The sequence below is a fragment of the Oreochromis niloticus genome, linkage group LG5 (assembly GCF_001858045.2).
Source record: "Oreochromis niloticus isolate F11D_XX linkage group LG5, O_niloticus_UMD_NMBU, whole genome shotgun sequence".
NCBI classification, from domain to species: Eukaryota; Metazoa; Chordata; class Actinopteri; order Cichliformes; family Cichlidae; genus Oreochromis; species Oreochromis niloticus.
Genome location: NC_031970.2, coordinates 21,662,027 through 21,678,938, shown reverse-complemented (window position 1 = coordinate 21,678,938; position 16,912 = coordinate 21,662,027). Strand labels below are relative to the sequence as shown.

The 16,912-nt window shown below is 41.6% G+C and overlaps 1 protein-coding gene across 1 annotated transcript; it reads left to right on the top strand.

The window, feature by feature from the left end:
* The first annotated feature begins 2,888 nt into the window (after positions 1 to 2,888).
* On the top strand, positions 2,889 to 15,648 carry tmem88bl (transmembrane protein 88b-like). Its single transcript, XM_005469588.4, has 4 exons — positions 2,889 to 2,906; positions 3,239 to 3,514; positions 4,695 to 4,988; positions 12,032 to 15,648. The coding sequence occupies exons 1-4, from the start codon at positions 2,889 to 2,891 to the stop codon at positions 12,257 to 12,259; spliced, it is 816 nt and encodes a 271-aa protein (XP_005469645.2). The 3' UTR covers positions 12,260 to 15,648.
* The last annotated feature ends 1,264 nt before the right edge of the window (positions 15,649 to 16,912 follow it).

Sequence of the window (16,912 nt, the reverse complement as noted above, 5' to 3'; positions counted from 1 at the left end):
TTAGAATTGTAGCTTTACAAAAGTTGGGAAGGTCTTTTTATGGTCAGACAAGAGAAAGATTGAGCTATTTATACAGATAGATATGATGGGAGGAATAAAGGTGAGGCATTCAAACGTAATAACACTGTACCACCTGTCAAGCACGGTGGTGGTAGCATCATGCTCTGGGGCACAAGCGTGTGCTCAACTTGTATTTTTTAAGCCATTAAAGATATATGCTGTACAAATATATACACATTTATCTATATATTACTAGTCCTATGTGTATATATGTGTAGATTAGTAGGCAGCATTAATTAAATATCCTAATTTTATTATGACAGAAGAAAGAACAAACTCCACACAGATTCAAGCCCAGGACCTTTTTCCTGTCAGAGCACTGCACTAACCACTGAGCACCATTTTGCACTTCTTCAGTAACATTTCATACAAGAATTTTACATGTAATAGAGTACACAGTGTGCTTGCACTGCTTCTTAAATAAAGGCTTTGACTATCTATTTCACCACTGCTATCAGTGAAATGATCCTTTTCTCTGTGACTGCAAAGTAAGGAATGGGCTACAAAAACCACAATCCCCATTCTGGGATTATCTGACACAAATTCTGTCTGTGAGTAACTTGCTGAAATACAGTGAGGTGGTGCAGTTAGTTTGAAGAAAATGCTGATGTTGTTTAATATGTACACTGGAAACAAGCAGGTCTCTTCTACGCTTTGTTCAGAAAGTTCACAGGTGCTCCAGCAGATGTCAGCAGATGTCACAGGTAGAATCCAGAGCGGCAACATTTACCGTGCATTTTACTTTCTTACAAAATCTTCCTCCACACCATCTGCAGCGTCTCTCCACTGCTTCATCAATCAATCTTTCATCTCCATTTTTATGTCCAGGCAATGTCTTTTCTCAGCTCAGTTTCATATCCTCCTATCTTTTTCTCTTGTTCGGTGTAATTAAATTTGAGCAGCGAAAGGTTGACTGTCTGTCTGTGCTGGAAAACAAATCGATCATCCTCTTATCTGCAGCCACACAGCTGACAATGTTCTGAGGACTGCAGAGGGAGAAACTCGCAGGGATATTTGTGGACGTATCACAGCCTTCTTTCCCCCCATTCAGCTTTAAATGTGTTCTGTTTTCAAGCTCGTACACAAAGCAAAGGCTAACACCTCTCTTATGTAATAAGCTCTTAACTATTGTTTTATTGTATGCATTTTCTGATCTAGTTTAGTTGCACTGGATGACTGGAGCTTCTTTTTTTTTTTTTGCCTGTGGAGGATGTATAGGCGTGTCTTCTGGGTTGTTTTCAGTTCTATGAATTTAGGCTCACCCTAATCTGATTTTCCTGAGATTTTATCTGATTATCTGACAAGACTGGCTTACATTCACTTCTATAAACTACAGCAAAGGTCACTTGATTGGACAGACACCAAGATAAACAGGTCTGTGCTGTGAGTAGCCAATGATGTAGTACAACTGTTTAAAAACTGATAAAAATACATTGTGCTACCACTGTCCACTCTCTTTATTAGATATTAGCTATCATTTACAAATGTAATAATGAAGAACATAAACAACAAAAAGACTTTATTTAAAGATGTAGATGATTTGTTTGAAAGAAACAACTCTGACTTCTGACACTGACCACACCCTGGAGCACATTTCTACATCACAGAGAAAAAAAAGTGGTCTGTGAGCATGAAAACCGATGTATCTGTGGTCTAAATATGTGTTTTTATTATGCTGTTTTAAGCTTACAAATATAGTAAACACATATATTTGTGTAAACACTCAGACAATTTATTAGGTATAGCTTGCTAGTGTCGTGCTGACCTCTCTTTTGTCTTCAGAGCTGCTTTAGTTCCTCATGGCACAGATTCATGAGTACAGGGAACTCAGTAACATGTTGACGAAACCAGTTTGAGATGATTTGAGTTTTGTGACATGGTGCATTATCCTGCTGGAAGCAGTGACCGGAAGATGGGTACACTGTGGTTATCAGCAACAAAACTTAGGTAGGCTGTGTTAGTACTAAGGGACCCAAAGTGTGCCAAAAAATACCCACGTACACCATTACACCCCCACCAGACTGAACAATGATAAAAGCCAGGAGGGATCCATGCTTTCATGCTGTTAACTCTAAATCCTGACCCTACAATCCGAGTGTTGCAGCAGAAATTGAGGCTCATCATATGATCACAGAATTTGGTGAGCCTGTGTGAATTGTAACCTCAGTCTTCTCAGTCGGCTTGAAGGTTTGACATGTTGTGCATTCAAAGTTGCTCTTGTGCTCACCTTGGTTGTAATAAGCTGTTATTTGAGTTACCGTTGCAGTCTCATCATTCTCTTCCAACCTCTGGCATCAGCATGAGATTTTCTGTGGGTGAAAATCTCATCTTTGTTTTTTTGTCATTCTGATGGTCAGTTTGGACGTCAGCAGGTTGTCTTAACCACGTCTACATGCCCAAATGCCCTGAGTTGTTGCATTGTGATTGACTGATTGGATATTTGTGTTAATAGGCTGTTAAATACATTGTACCTCATAAAGTGTCCCGTCAGTGTATGTGTTCGCCATTTATAGAGGTTTTCTAATTTGTAACTAATGGCTTAAGTAACAGCTTTGAATGTGAGATATGCAATCATTTCATAGTTTCCATCCTGTGTGTGCCCAGTTTTCTTGTATTTTAAGCAGAGGTGGCAAAAGTACTTAAACAGAAGTAAGAATAAAAAGTTGTCCGAAAAATAAAAACTCAAGTAAAGTACATATATCTAAAAATTCTACTTGAATATAGTAACAAAGTAGTACTCCGTTACTTCCCACCTCTGATCTTAAGGTAAACTCAAACTGTCCAGTATCTGCGCTTTGCCTGTTAGGAGTATTTCTAGATGTAAAGAAATGATTGCTCAGCCTTTGGTAAGTAAAGCTTATAAACATCAAACATCACTAAATGTTTTGGATCAAATTTTCTGCATCAACAGTGCATCACTGAGACGAATGTAAATCACAAAGCAGATGAAAAGAGAAAGATTTTCCACAAACTGGCAACTAAGTATCAACAAGTAATGTTTAAATATGACGTTTTTAGGTGAAACTTTGTAGAGAAAATGTAGCAACAGCGGTGACGTGTAACCATGACACCATCCTCCTCCTCTGTGGCCCTCCCTGTTCACTTTACTTTGTCTTTGATAAAGAGGTCTTGTGAGACACTGCCCCCCCACCACCATACAAACACTTAGAAAAAATAGTCAAAGCTGTCAAGCAACCGCGTGAGCGCGCACTTTAACATTGGAGAGCGCGCTCCGGAGTCGCTCGCTTCCGCGGGCGCACAGAGGATCCTGAGAGCGCAGCAGCATCACTTGAGCAACGCAGGGTCCGACTCACAGGTGCTCCTCTGCCGCTGCTCTGCTCTTGAAATAGCACCTGCCGTTATATTTGCTCGGAAACTAAAAGTCCAGAGTCGATTGCTGGGAGAGAATTTTCTCAAACACACAGGGATTACTGCGGTTTACAGCTACATCAAGGTAAGAAAAAAATAATTCTGTTTGTTTAGTGCGTGTGATTAGAAGAAAAACCAGTGTGAAGCTAAAATAAAAAATAAAAAATAAATATGATTTCAGTGGAGTCAATAAAACTGACCTAAAGGGAGCAGAACATACGAATGGCTGACAAATTAAAGGAAAACTGAAAGTCTTGGTAAGGTGTTGGGTCATGAGAACTGCTGCGGTGCACTTTAGCATTGATTCGTAGAGGAAGCATGGACACCACATTATCCAAAACACCTCTGTTGGTGTTTTGGTTAATATGGTGGAGAGCACTGCCTTACAAATCTGTCCAGAGTCCCCCATATCGGTTCATTTATATTGAGATCTGGTGACTGTAAGGTCACATGGGTCAAATCATTTTCCTACTCATCAAACCAGTCAGTGAGCCCTGCTGCCCTGTGCATGAGGGACATTTTCCTTCTGCAGGAGACCACTCCCATCAGGATTAAAGTGTGTAATCATTTAAATGTTCTTACAGAGGGATACAAGTGGACAAAAACAGTTTGCATCCACAGCAAAACAGACTCTCTTATGTTTAAGGGTCTTTTTTTTCCCCTTTAATTTGCCACCTATGGATGTCCATATGTGGTTTGTGTCTCTAGCTCAGCAGCAGGTCGTTTAAGCTTTAAGGATTCAGTCATTCAAGTAAAAAACGAAATGTATTTCTTTCTGGCTTTAGTGACAAAGACGTGATCGAAAAGATCGACCAGACGAGTGACGGGAAGATACTGAAAAAGTGTGGATACAGTATGTGAGTGTAGGTGAAGTCAATATAGGCTTTAAGTTCCCCATTTCTATGGTCTGATGGGTTGAATGGAAAAGGAAAAGAAGGCAATTCAGGGACAGAGCTCTGTTTGCACCTCAATTATTTCATTTAAGTTTCAAAATTCAGCAGGCATGCATATATAATTACAGCATCCGGGCTGGAGAGGATACTTTAGCTACGTATGGTTGTTTGAGTCAACATGATAGTGGTGATAAATAAAAAGAAATGGACTGGTTAAACATGCAGATATTGTCCATGAATTTAAAATAGGCTCAGTTTAAATAGCCACAGTAATGATGTGCAAGATTGTTTTTTAAAAAAGACTCCTGCAGCACAGCGTCATTCTGTAGCTCGTAAAGTAAAACATTAACTCGATCAGACGCTGTCTCACAGGATGTGCGGTATGGACGTGGACCTGGACGACGGCGGTTCTGCCGAGGAGGAGAAAGAAGAAGAGTTCTGGATCGGAGAGGGCGTGAAGATGCTCCCCCGCCTGTGGCTCACAGCGGGGGCAGCGCGTGGGGCAGCCGTAGGGGTAGGTGTGGCTGCGTGGCCTGCGGGGCGGCTCTCATCCTCTGGAACCTGTGCGTGGTCTTAGCCAGTGCTCTGCTCCTGGCTGTGGTCTTCTCTGTGGTGCTCCTGCCTGCAGGGCTGCTGCTGTATGCTGGTTTCCTCTGCCACTCCAGGGTAAGCTGTAAAAGTCTGTAGCAGAGAGTGCCATTTATCACCACATGTTAGATTGCAAAGTCTTATCTGAGTTAGTCATGCCTGCGGATTAAATTTCAGAGAATACTTAGCAAAGGTTGATAGAGACACAGGGCCAAAGGGTTAAAACTATAACGTTGGACACAGGATGCTGTTTAGTGGTGTTGGGAATCACAATGGGCCCCGTCGGGCAGCACTTTAACAACGCAAGATAATGGAAATTTAGATAGCCAAGTTATGCACTGAATTTTTTATTTTTACACCCCTTCAACACAGATTATGTTCCCCAACAGTCCTTTTATATTGTAAGAGTTTCCTCTCTATCTCTATCTTGCCAAGTAGACTGAGGGAACCATCTGTCACAATGCAAACACACACACACACACACACACGCACACGCACACACACACACACACACACGCACACACACACACTAAACAAACTGGAACAACTGCTTCTGTATAACTTGTACACTGTCCTGATTTACTGGACACAGACGCAGGCACAGTAAACAGTCTGCCTTCTGTAACTGTATGTTTGGAAGAGTTCATTCATTTTCAAGGGGACTTGTTATGCTCATTTCCAGCTCCATGTTTCTATTCTCGGGCTCTATCAGACCTTGCATAATCCTTGTTTATCTGGTACAGGACATTAAGGCAGTCCCTCAGTCTATCCTCTGTCTAAAACAAGCTGTTCTAGCTCCATTTCTCCATCCTCTAAGCTGACTTTCTTCTGACCGGTTTACCTCATGAACAAAAGGTTTGCACAGAGCTGGTAGCCTTAGATGACATCACAGAGAGCCAAGAGTAGAAAAAACCCCAAGCTTCTGTCTCACGGGGATCAATTTATTGGCCATGTTTAATATGAGTGTCCACAGCACTAATGGTACATATATGACAGACAATAAGGAGAGCCTTTATTTTAACATGTTTATAATTTGGGAGAAGCATGCTTACGTGCAGAGATGCAATTACAATATTTTCTGTAGCAGGTAGAATTTAGCAACTAAAGAGGTATTTGCCTTGAGAGACCTTTGAGTCAAAACAGACACCTGATAATTAACCTACAGTGGATTTATTAAGTCATGGCTCCAGATAAATGGTGACGTTGCTCCATTTCTATTAGCTGAATTGATAAGCTGCTGTTTATTAAGTGACAACATTAGTGTTGCGTTTGTTACTTACATTATATCGCCAAAAGTATTCCCTCATCTGCCTTCACACGCGTATGAACTTGAATGACATCCAATTCTTAATCCATAAGGTTTAATTTGATGTCGGGCCTTTGCAACTCTAATAGCATCAAACTCTTCCCGGTATGCCTTCCACAGGTTTAGGAGTGTTTATGGGAATTTTTGATTTTTCTTCCAGAAGTACATTTGTGATGTCGGACACAGTTGTTGGACGAGAAGGCCTGGCTCGCAGAGGTGTTCTGTCAGGCTGAGGTCAGGACTCTGTGCAGGCCAGTCAAGTTCTTCCACACTAAACTCGCTCATCCATGTCTTTCTGCACTGGTGCTCAGTTTTGTTGGAACAGGAACTGGATATGAAATTGTACAAAATGTCTTGGATTGCTGAAGCTTTAAGAGTTCCTGTCGCTGGAACTAAGGGGTCGACCCCAACTCCTAAAAAACAACCCCACACTATAATCCCTCCTCCACCAAGCTTTACACTTGGCACAATGCAGTCAGACAAGTACTGTTCCCCATGGAACCAACAAACTCAGACTGACAGATGGAGAAACGTGATTTGTCACTCCAGAGGACACGTCTCCACTATTCTAGAGTCCAGAGGCGGTGTGCTTTAAACCACTGTGTCTGACGACGAGGCTTGGATGCAGCTGCCCGGCCATGGAAACCCATTTAATGAAGTTCTCTACACACTCTTCTTGAGCTGATCTGAAGGCCACATGAAGTTTGTAGGTTTCGGCACACTATGCACCTCAGCATCCGCTGACCATGCTCTGTGATTTTACACGACCTACCACTTCATGGCTGATTTGCCGTCATTCCCAATTGCTTCCACTTTGTTGCAGCAACAGTAACAGCTGACTATGGAATATTTAGAAGTGAGGAAACGTTACAGCTGGACTTGTTGCACAGGCGGCGTCTTATCATGGCACCACGCTGGAATTCACTGAGCTCCCGAGAACGACCCATTCTTTCACAAATGTTTGTAGAAGCAGTCTGCATGCCTAGGTGCTTGATTTTACACACATGTGACCATGAAAGTGATTGTAACACCTAAATTTAATGATTTGGATGGATGAGTGAATACTTTTGGCAATATAGTGTATGTCTGGTGCCTCCACGTTTATAATGCAGGCATAAGAGGCTAGTACTTATCTAAATGTACAAATGTATTTGGTTAAAAATACATATTTTGTTTATATTTATGAAGTGAAAAGAAGATCAAAACAGACCCTGCAAAACAAACGTTTCAGGCACACATTTACTTGTAAAGGCTTAGCGCTTCATTAGTGCTCAGGGCTTTAATTTACTTCCTGGTATTTGCAAAGCAGGTCAAAAATTACTAGGAGTTATCAGAGACTCTGACTCTTCAAACCCTGCAGTAACATCTGACAGTGCTTCTGAAGTAAAACTGACAGAGGAGCTGGAAATGACTACTACAAAGCAGCATAGAAACTTCTTTGAAGGCAGGCACAGAAGTCATGCCAACATTTTGAGAAGCAAGAAATCTTTCTGTCTGATGGACGAAAAGATAAACATGAGGGGCTGACACAGGCCTCGTGGTGCACCTTTCCATCGGGGAGAGTTGTTGCGCACGCAGGGTTAGCATAGGAGAGTCAGCAGAAGAAAAACTAACCTGTAAAGCACCTGAAGAAACACAAACAAGTCTGAGTCATTTCAGAGTTAAAACTGAGGTTTTCAGGTTATGGAGAAAAAAAACAGGAGATGCAGCTTTTGGAACATCTTGTTCAAACAGGCGAGTAAATATTCTGCTTCGAGGTTTGTTGCACCAACACAAACAAGACATTTTGAGAGAAATATCACAAAATTCATCCTGCAGCCAATCAAGGAAGAAAAACCTAAGTGGAAAGAGAATTACTTCTCCGAAAGGATAATGATCCAAAATGGAACAATTCACGACTTCATGAAACATCAGCTAAGGTGTTAAGAGTGGCCCTGACACTCCATGGACCTGACCACCATTGAAAATTTCCAGGGATATTTTCTGGGAGCATCCAGATTGAACCTAAAGTGATCTGCAAGAGGAGTGGGTGAAAATCCCTGCACACAGAGCCTCTGTTAGCTGGCTGTAATATTTGGCAAAGGAGGGTTATTGAGGAGGAAGGGTGTGCAAACCTTGCCACAGTCTATTATTTTGTCCTATTTCTTTTTAATTAAATAAAGCAATTAAGCTAAGAGTGGTATGTACTTCTTTTCATTAAACAACTAACAAGATATTTGCCCAGGGCTGCCCAAATATTTGCATACAAGTCTAAGAGTAAGTTCACAAATCATTTGCGAGAAGGAATCTGCACTGCCACTCAGTCTTCTTTAACTTCTCTGGAAGTTTAGGCAAGTAAGCCCATGCATTTGTAAACAATGGGAAGATTATCTGTCATTAAGGCTGGCTCTGGAACCTGGAGAAGGCAAACAGTCAGCCTTCAGGCGTACCTCACACCTTCCCTTCAGAGGTGTTCAGACATATTCTCTGTGTTTGCACAGCAAAACAAACACGGTAACTTGAGTTTGAATGTTGGAGTTTGTCAGCATTTCTGAAAGGCGCAGCTCTTTTTGTGTGAGCTACACGAAAGGCAGTTAAATCATCAGTAAAGAGCAGTGGATCTGGACATCGTACCAAGTCAGACAGGAGAGAGCTACAGTTTGGTCCTTAGCTTACCCGACAGGTCATAAAATCAAAGCCCGGCTGAAGACCCTGGTTGTCTCAGTTAGGGGTGATTTGTGCACAGCCATGTAGGGCACTGCACACGAATTAAAAACATGCAACAAGGGGACACGGAACGAGAATATAATCACGGTTAGGCCAGAGTGAATGTCAGAACAGGCCAAACAATTACAGACAATGTCAGTCAGACTTCTTCCTTTTGTGGCAGCAGAGCACGAAACGAGGGAAGACAAGACAGTCTGATTTGGTGTCAGCACCAGCTGTGCACTGACACACTGTCAGCACGACAAGGAGGGAAATGCACTCAGTGAAAGCATCACTTTACACTTCGCAGAGGGGGGTGTGTGCTTGCAGGTGTGTATTAAACACACTAGCTAGGGTGCATTTAGAAAAAACAACTTTTAAACAAGTTTAGAATCAGAATCACTTGTAGAAAAGAAATAGAAACAACTCTAGTAAAATGAGTGTGACTCTTTACATTTAATATGTCTTAACATGCGATTTAGTCATGAGTCTCCGTTTGCATTTTTCTGACAGATTTGAGCATGAATAAAGTAAACACGTGTGAGACAAGTATGTGATGTACACTCACTGGACACTTTATTATAGCTTGCTAGTACTGGGTTGGACCCCCTTTTGCCTAAATAGTAATTATAATTGTTGATGATCTTGATGTAATTCTCGGAGGTATCAATTCAACAAGATGCTAGAAACATTCCTCAGATATTTTGGTCCATATCGACATGATAGCATCACACAGTTCCTGCAGATTTGTTGGCTGTATAACCATGATGTTAATCTCCCCACCACATCACAGAGGTGCCCTGTGCTTCTTTGCAAAACCTCTCAAGCTCCATCAGGTTGGATGGGTGTCAGAGATTTTCAGATCTCTTGACAGAAGTTCAGTTGACTTCAAACCCAGGCTGTGGCTGAGCCACTCGTTTGTTATCTTGGCTGTGTGCTTAGGATCATTGTCCTGTTGGAAGATAAATTTTCACCCCATCCAAGGTCCAGAACTCTCTGGAGCAGGTTATCATTAAGGATGTTTCTGTACATTGCTGTATTCATCTTCCCATCCACCCTGACTACTTCCCAGTTCCTGCTGCTGAAAAACATCCCCACAGCATGATGCTGTGACCACCCAGATAGCAAAATTGGTATGGCCCGGATCTGGCCCGCACAATGTGCTTACACATGGCCAACATACCGCAAAGAATGACGGCCCTTTGGTGGCCCAGATCTGGTTTGCCAGAGGTGGCCCACACATGGGCCAGCACAAGGCCAGTTGCAGACACACTGCTGGCCCTGTGCTGGCCCAGAACAGTTTCAGCTCTGGCACCAGATGTCAGCCTAATGTGTACCTTAATCAAGCCATGTAATGACAACATGTGCATAATAGTGCAAAAGTAACACGACAAAACTCTGTTCAGACAGTGAATAGACTGATTCTTATAGAGCACTTTTCTACTCTCCTGGATTACCATATACTCTACTCTATACAACATGCCACATTCACCCACTTTCTCTAAACTGAGTGCATCCTAACTACATTGATACACATTCACACTCTTGACATACAGACTGGAGGAGCCAGGGATCAAACTACTAACCTTCTGATCAGTAGGTGACCTGCTCTACTGCCTGAGCTACAGCCACCCAGTGGTAAACGTGAGTAAACCCTCACCAGGTTTTGGATAAAGTGTACACTCACAAACCTGTCAAGCCTGCATTTGAAACATTGGCTACAATAGCAGTATAGTATTGCAACATGGTAAGTGGTATGTCATCTGGATGACATACCACTTACCATGCCAGAAGTCAGCCAGCAGTGCCAGCAGTGCCAGCTTGACACCAGATCCGGGCCAGACCTGTCTGCTATGTGGGCACATGCTTCACTGTAGGGAAAGTATTGTTCAGGTGATGAGCGGTGCCTGGTTGCCTCCAGACATGACGCTTAGCATTCAGGCCAAAGATTTTAATCTTTGTTTCATCAGACCAGAAAATGTTGTTTCTCATAGCCCGAGAGTTCTTCAGGTGTCTTTTGGCAACCTCTAGGTGGGCTGTCACGTGCCTTTTACTGAAGAGGGGCTTCTGTCTGGCCACTGTGCCACATAGACCTGATTGGTGGAGTGCTGCAGAAATGGTTCTCCTCTCTCCACAGAGCAATGCTGGAACTCTGCCAGTGATCATCAGGTTCACTTCTTGATCACCAGCTTTACTAAGGCCCTTCTGCCCCGATCACTGATAATGCCCAAGTTGCCAGATCTAGGAAGAGTCTTGATAGTTCCAAACGTCTCTCATTTAGGCCTCCTCAATGCTGCAGAAATTTTTCCGTACTCTTCCCCACATCCATGCCTCGATACAATCCTGTTTAGAGGCCTACAGACCATTCCTTGAACTCCATGCCTTGGTTGGTGCTCTGACACGCACTGTCAGCTATGGGACCTTATATAGGCAGGTGTGTTCCTTTCCAAATCATGTCCAATCAACTGACTTTACCTGTGAAAAGGCTGTGAACATTTATAATAATGTATGTGTTATATTTTTATTTTTTATTTGTAGTAAATTTCCAAGAATTTCAAACAACATTTTCATTTTGTGTTTGTGTGTCAAAATTTGAGGTGAAAAATGAATTGAATCCATTTTGAAAAAGGCTGTAACACAACAAAATGTGGAACAAATGAAGCGCTTTAAGAAGAAAAACAGTGACATTTACTTTCTTTTCAACTTGAAAAACCATTTAGTAAAAAGTGGTCATCAGATGTGTCTGAATTGTAAGCTTTGTTTCTCTGCTTTTTGCAAGCTTCTGACTTTTACTATGTGACCACCTGCTGTCCTCCTCCTCCCCCCTCCTCTCGCTTGCCCTCGCAGGTGACTGACAGCTCCGAGGTTTACTGACAGCACTGAGCACACTCTTATCTTGCAGAGAGAAAGAGCGAGGCAGGGAGAAACTCTGTCACACCCCACTGCCCACACAGTCCCACTACTGCACCCTCAGCACACATCCAAACATGCCTCACATTTAATGAATACAAATCCTGCCTATTTGCTTTTTCGCAGATGAGATGGAGCTCCTGCTGAAGCCAAAGTGCTCATCACATGTATTGGAGCACCTCTGTCTCATCTACTCTCCCTCCTGTGTTTGTCCTTGCAGGTCCTTGATGCACCCTCTGCCATCTGCCATTATCTCGATGACAACAGCTGCTCTGCCCTCATCATCCTGGGCTTTGTGATGATGTCTCCGCTCGTGGTCGTGGCGGCGGCAGTTTTCTGCGGGCTGCTCCGAAAGTTTCGACTCCTGCTTTTCATTCAGCCAATCAAGCGCGCCTGGTACAGAGGGAGGCTGCTGGACTGGGCGGGCAGCATCCACGCCTGGGTTTGATCACAACGGAGAAGGTGGTGCTGAGGGTCACAGTGATTGGAAAGATTGATTTGTGCAAGACGAACCTGAGGGTTACAGATGTTTTGCAAAAATAGAAACATCATTATAGTCGATAAGACAGTCATACAGCAAATCCTTACTTTGTCAATGGTTGTAAAAACGTTTGACATTTTTAGAAATATTCGAGTCCTCTTTCCTCCTGTTAGTTTTGGTGAGAAGATCAATATCACCCTCATGTCTGTGTGGTGAAATTGAAGCTGCAAAGACCAGATCATTAACTTAGAATGGAATAAAGACTGAAAACTTAGATTAAGGGTGAAACCCAAAAGACATACATTAATATAAACCATCTAAAAAGATATTCCAGAGCTTTAGAGGTGACAGTAGGAGGATTAAATTAGCCTTTCCAGCTAGATGTTTCTGGGATTTGTGCTTATCGAACAGCCATCTGCTTTCACCCTCCTATTTGAGAGTGAAGTCACCTCTCACTGATCTCTCAGACAGAATACAAACGTGTAGCTTCTAAAATGTCAAACAGTTCTTTCAAGACCAAGACCTGTGTTATTGTGTCATATATTTGTTATTAATTTGGCTACTCTCAGTCCATTTTGGGTAATTTTGTGAATTGTTTTTTTTTTGTTGAAAATGACACTAGATGAGGGTTTGTTGGGTTTGTGTGGCTTTTACACTGAAACAGACCAGTTTTCTCAGATATGTAGTGCCATCTTACAAGAATCTTAAAGCAAAACACATTATGGGCTCATTATTTAAGTAAACCAGATGCACATCGGAACAGACAAGAAAAAAAAACATGCAAACTTCTTGGAGGGTGAAGGATACCTGCAGGGTATTCACGCAAGCTTTAACAGCTCCTTAGACACAGCATTGTTGGTTTATTTTGAGGACACATCAAACACCAGTTTAACTATGATTTTGTACAAAAACTGATATTTTTGTGATTTTGTATTGCCTGTTTGCTAACTACATGGATGTGTTTAAATGTGAGACCCTCTCAGAAATGTGAATTTATTTGTGGTTGCACTTAAGAACTCTCTAAATAAGAAAAGTTTTTCCAAACATCAGATTAAAGCCCCGTCCACACAGGGAGCGGTCTGTTCGCTTCACTCTTGGCTTTGTCTCTGACAGTTGGTTGCTAGCAGACATTCCAGGTTGCCTAGGTAACCCTCTAATGTACAGTGTTGTGCAAAAGTCTTGACCCACCCTTCATTTCTTTATCTTTTGCTTCCAAAAAGCCAAACTTGATAGTAATTTTTTAAAACGTGGTCTTGAACATCAGTTTTGTTGTTGTTTTTTTGTTTTTTCCCCACTCATTTTCAGTTGAATCTATAAAAAATGCCAAAGATATCAGAGTTGGAAGGCATTAAATTGAATTTTGAAGTGCTATTAGCTAAAGATTTGGCACATCTCAGCATGAAGTGTTAGACCTAAAAAATTATCTACCGCAGATGAACAGTATTTAAATGTTGTGTCCTTAAGAAATAGGAAAAGCGTAGCAAAGACCTGACACAGGACCTGAGTGATGCATCAGTATGTAGAGAGGAGGACAGGAGAGAGGAACAACAGTGAGTGTCTGCAGCCATCTGTAAAACACAGTGGAGGCTCTGTCATGGTTTGGGAATGCATTTCAGCAAGTGGTGTTGGAAGCATCGGAAAAGCATCAGATTTTTCAGTGATCCCAAACACACCTCTAATTCAGTAAAAGCAAACCTGGCTAGAAAAGCACGCAATGAAACACACAGAAGCAGTGTGGGATCATCTTCACAGAGAACAGAAGGTAGCCAACATCCAAAGAAGAGCTTTGAATGCCCTTCAAGAAGCCTGCAGAACGTTTCCTGAAGACTACTTAAGGAAATTACAAGAAAACAAGAGAGTTCAGTTCAAATAGAATTGTACAAGCTCTATACACTGCATTTCCATGTTTGCTTGCACATGTTTCGATAAATTATTGCACCTATTTGCGATTTTCTCAGCAAAATAAAAAGAAACAATGGGTGGCTTGAGACTTTTCCAAAGTTCTGTAGCTGATATCGTTGTCATGTGTCAATCAACGGCATTCCGCCTTCTCATTTGTTGGCGCTTCAATCGCTCACCTGTGATGGGGCTTTTAGGAAACCCTTAAAAACAAGGCGAATCATGTGAAATGCAACATAACTAGAATTACTCTCTTGTGTTTTTTGCAGAATATGATGTTGTCATTATTTCGACAACATCTAATAGGATTTTTTCCTATTAGGCATTTTTGTAAGTTATGGCCTAAAGTTTTTTTTGTGAGGTCACGAGGAACATAAAAGCTTTGATCCTGAAGATCATCCTTGAGTTGAAGCGAGTTTTTGTGCCAAAAATATGACGCAGTTCCTTCATGATGTTCACAAGGAATCATAAACGCCCACCCAGTGGCATAAATAAACTTTCACAAAGACTTCCATTTTGTCTGTTAGGTGACTTAAATTGACAGTAAAGTTTATTCCCAAGGAGTTTTACCCAATGTAGTATCATCAGCAGTCAAACCTTGTGAATGTGGGGGCGATATGAAACATATTTCATTTTAATGCTTCTTTTAGATCACATTGTGCCATAAAGAAACACCCTTCTTCGTGAACACAACTAAAGTCGACAGCATGACAAAGTAATTGCCTTTCAGTGGGATCAGACTGTTAAAGAGGGATTTGAATCATCACATCAGGAGCTCATTGTGTTGCCTCTTTGCTTTCCGGTCCTTTAAATTCACCAGTGACACGTTGCATAGCTAAGTGTTCAGACTTGTGGCTTTGCCTCTCAGAAGGAAGAAATAAATCATATTTAATGATGTGCAGTGATTATTCATCCTCTGCCGCTTGTATCATTCTAAATTATATGTACTTTTTAGTTTATTTATTTGTGTGTTTTGTTTGTGTTTATTAATCTGAATGTGCTCTGTTAATCTAGCCAGATAAAGAATGGATCGAAGTTAAGACCAGTGTTTTGGAGAACTGTGTAGTTTTATGTCACAGGGTTGTATACCACATCTGAAGCAAATTACTGGGAAAATTGCAGCAGCTAATTGAGGTTTATTTATTTTTTTGTTCAGCTTTCACTTTGGTGTTATCAACAAAACAGCATGTTCTGACCTTCCATCAATAAAAAAAGAGGACATCTCTTTGTCGGCATGTCTCTTTTGTGTTGTGACCTGTTTTTGAAGGTTGGAAAGCTTTGATGATAGGGTTTTAACATTTACTTCTCACTTTCTCTCAAGCACATACGCACAGCACACACTTGGATACTAAGAGGACACTATCACACTCATTTCTGAGGAAAACAATATGATAAAGTCTGCGATAAAACTGGGACACTGGCTGGTCACATCTGTGCAGATCAACAGAGCAAATGAGCTAATTAAAGGAAAATGTTGCCTTTGATTATGTTTTCGTCCAGTCTGTTCTCATGATTTATGCTGCCCATTAATGCAGTTCAGCACTGTTCATATTGACAGATTAACACTATCCTGTGGCCTGAAGTGCTGACATGCGTCTGCTTTCAGTAGGATGACTGTTTGTCTTGCAATTTGCAAAAGCAATCTTCAGTATCTAAAGGATGTAATTTTGCTTGAATGAGTCAAAACAAAATAGTCTGGAATCTTAAAACGTGTTTAGCCATGCCGCGTGGTTTTATCGCAGTGCCGTCTCACTGCTGGTTTACTCAGTAATAAATTTTCACCAAAAACAATGAAAAACTGCCCTTGCAGGCAGACGTTTGTAAAAGAACAGGTCCTTTTGAAAAGCTCACTGAATTCAAGTATGGCACTGTAACAGTTCAGTGTCAGTTCAGTTTTATTTGTCATATGCAAGTTAGCACAGGGTCAACATTGCAATGAAATGTGTTTGACGAGCAGCAGTCACTCAGCAGCATGGTACAGTAGAAGAAAATATAATAAAATAAAATAAAAAAGTAAATAGAAAAATAGTAAAGAGCAAAATATTAGAGAGATGTGGTAAAGATAAAAGATGACTAAATATATATGTATCTATAAATATAAATATATGTACACTAGTGATTAAATAAGAAAATCTTGAAAAGAAATATGACGGGGGGGGGGGGGCAGATGGGATATTGCACAGGAATGAGCAGCAGAAAATTACAGTATTGCACTTTTAAATATAAATATCAATAACAATAAAGTGGAGTGACCAGTGCAGATTAAACAGAGTACTTGTGAAGCTGCAGGGTAGCTTCTGAGTGCTGTGTTGTGTGTGTTTAAGTGTTGTGGTTGAGGTGTCGTATGGCTTGGTGGTAAAAACTGTTTATAAGTCTTGTAGTCCGAGTAGACAGACTCCTGTAACGTCTGCCAGATGGTAACAAGGAGAAGAGCTAATGTGCTGGGTGGCTGTGGTCCTTGATGATGCTGTGTGCTTTACGGAGGCATCGCTGGAGATAAATGTCCTGAATGGCAGGAAGCCTCATGCCAGTGATGTGCTCTGCTGCCTTCACCACCCTCTCTAGTGATTTACGGCTGCTGGCAGAGCAGCTTCCGTACCAAACTGTAATGCAGCTCGTCAGCAAGCTCTCGATTGCACACCTGTAGAAATTTGAGGTGATGTTGGCGTTCATGCCAAACTTCCTCAGCCTCCTCAGGAAGTAAAGCCGCTGGCGAGCTTT